This window comes from Caenorhabditis briggsae (assembly GCF_000004555.2).
Source record: "Caenorhabditis briggsae complete genome, chrII, whole genome shotgun sequence".
Taxonomy (NCBI): domain Eukaryota; kingdom Metazoa; phylum Nematoda; class Chromadorea; order Rhabditida; family Rhabditidae; genus Caenorhabditis; species Caenorhabditis briggsae.
Window position 1 is genome coordinate 2390375 of NC_013486.2, and position 1517 is coordinate 2391891.

Sequence of the window (1517 nt, forward strand, 5' to 3'; positions counted from 1 at the left end):
TGTTTGCCATGTACTCTCCGAGTTCTTATTCGTACGAGTTCTCATATGTAGCAGCTCTCATTTTCCGACTTCTCATCCCTGGTACCACCTCGCAAACGGGTCGAGTTAGCTTTTAAGGCTTCCAGAAGCTTCCATAGCATAGTAACAAAATTACCGACGACGTAGCTGCTCACAGGCTCAATATTTTCTGACCAACTAAAATCGATAATATAGAACTTGTAAAGCACTACAAGATGGTACTACTCATGAAGCTGTAACTAGTCTAGGAAGAAAGTTACAGTAGTACAAAACCAATCGAAGGCGAAGCACGGGCGGTTTTGGCCTGTAACTTTGTTCATAGACAAGATACAGTTTTTTGAATAGTATCATCTTGTAGTTCTTGTCAAGTTCTATCACATACAATTTAGTTGGTCCAAAAATGTTGATTCTGTGAGTAGCTACATCGTAGGTAGTTTTGCCACCAGTAATAGATGGGTCCCTAACTTTGAGCCAATTTATCTGACTTACTGTAGAAGATATCAAGAAGTGGCCAACTGATAAAATGTTTCTGATGTTATTATCAACGTTTTATTAGTAGAACACTTTTGAAATATCTGCTACAGTGACCGAGATAAACTGGCTCAAAGTTAGAGGCCCTTCTCTTCCTGGTTTCACGGTATGCTGAAAATGAGGGAATTTTGAAGCATCTGGAAGGCTTCAAGAAAATCCTGGAGCTTCCTGGAGGCCTCTAGAAGCTCCTAACTCTCTAGGAACAGCAGTAGCTTGTACAGTTCGCCAGAGCGCATTTGCAAAAGCCTCCTCACCTTTCGCGCCCAGCGATGGAAACTGGCTCTCGTCAATAATTGTTGCGTTGGAGAGAAAATTGGAATGCTGGTGCTGTTGATAGAACGGCGGCTGATGGTGATGATGGAATTGTTGGTGTTGCGTTTGTTGTGATGGCAAACGTCGTTCGGTAGCTACTCCACCGACTGCAAAAAAACGAAATTTAGCAAATTCGCTCCATTGAGAATTTTTGAAAGTTTGGGATTTGTGGACTCGCTTTGCCGAAGTCCAGAAAGCTTTTTGAGCCATGATCAAATGTCAAATCATCAAAGAGGCTACCAAAAGATAGGTCGGTACTATCGGTTTGTATGAAAGTGCGCTCCATTGACAAAAACTCATTTTGGCTATAACTGACTTCATAGACAACCTATAAATCTGAATGTACCATCAAACAATAGGAAATTCAAATCCACATCTTTCAATGTTAAATTTATTTATTTTGAATTAGCAGGGACCTCTGCAATTACGCTCTATTGATAAAAATTGAGGGTTGCATATGGTTTTGACTATAACTTAGCTCAAAATAGTCCTAACACGCTGAAAGTAGTATTTCTAGATAGAGCATTAAATTTTACATCGGTTGATTTAAATGTTAACTTTTTTAGGTTAAGAGGCAACCCAGGAAAGGCGCTCCATTGACAAATTTCAAAGTTCATGTCTGATTCTGACCATGACTGGCTTCAAAATAGGTCTAC

At 39.9% G+C, this 1517-nt stretch overlaps 1 protein-coding gene across 1 annotated transcript in view; it reads right to left on the minus strand.

Moving 5' to 3' along the window:
* Cbr-ntl-2 overlaps positions 1-1071 on the minus strand; it is a gene marked incomplete at both ends in the record, with an annotated part of 7224 nt that extends 6153 nt beyond the window's left edge. Inside the window, one exon of the mRNA XM_045241797.1 lies at positions 804-1071. Coding sequence (XP_045092459.1) covers positions 804-1071 — 268 coding nt within the window. The remainder of the gene's footprint in view (positions 1-803) is intronic.
* Between the last annotated feature and the right edge of the window lie 446 nt (positions 1072-1517).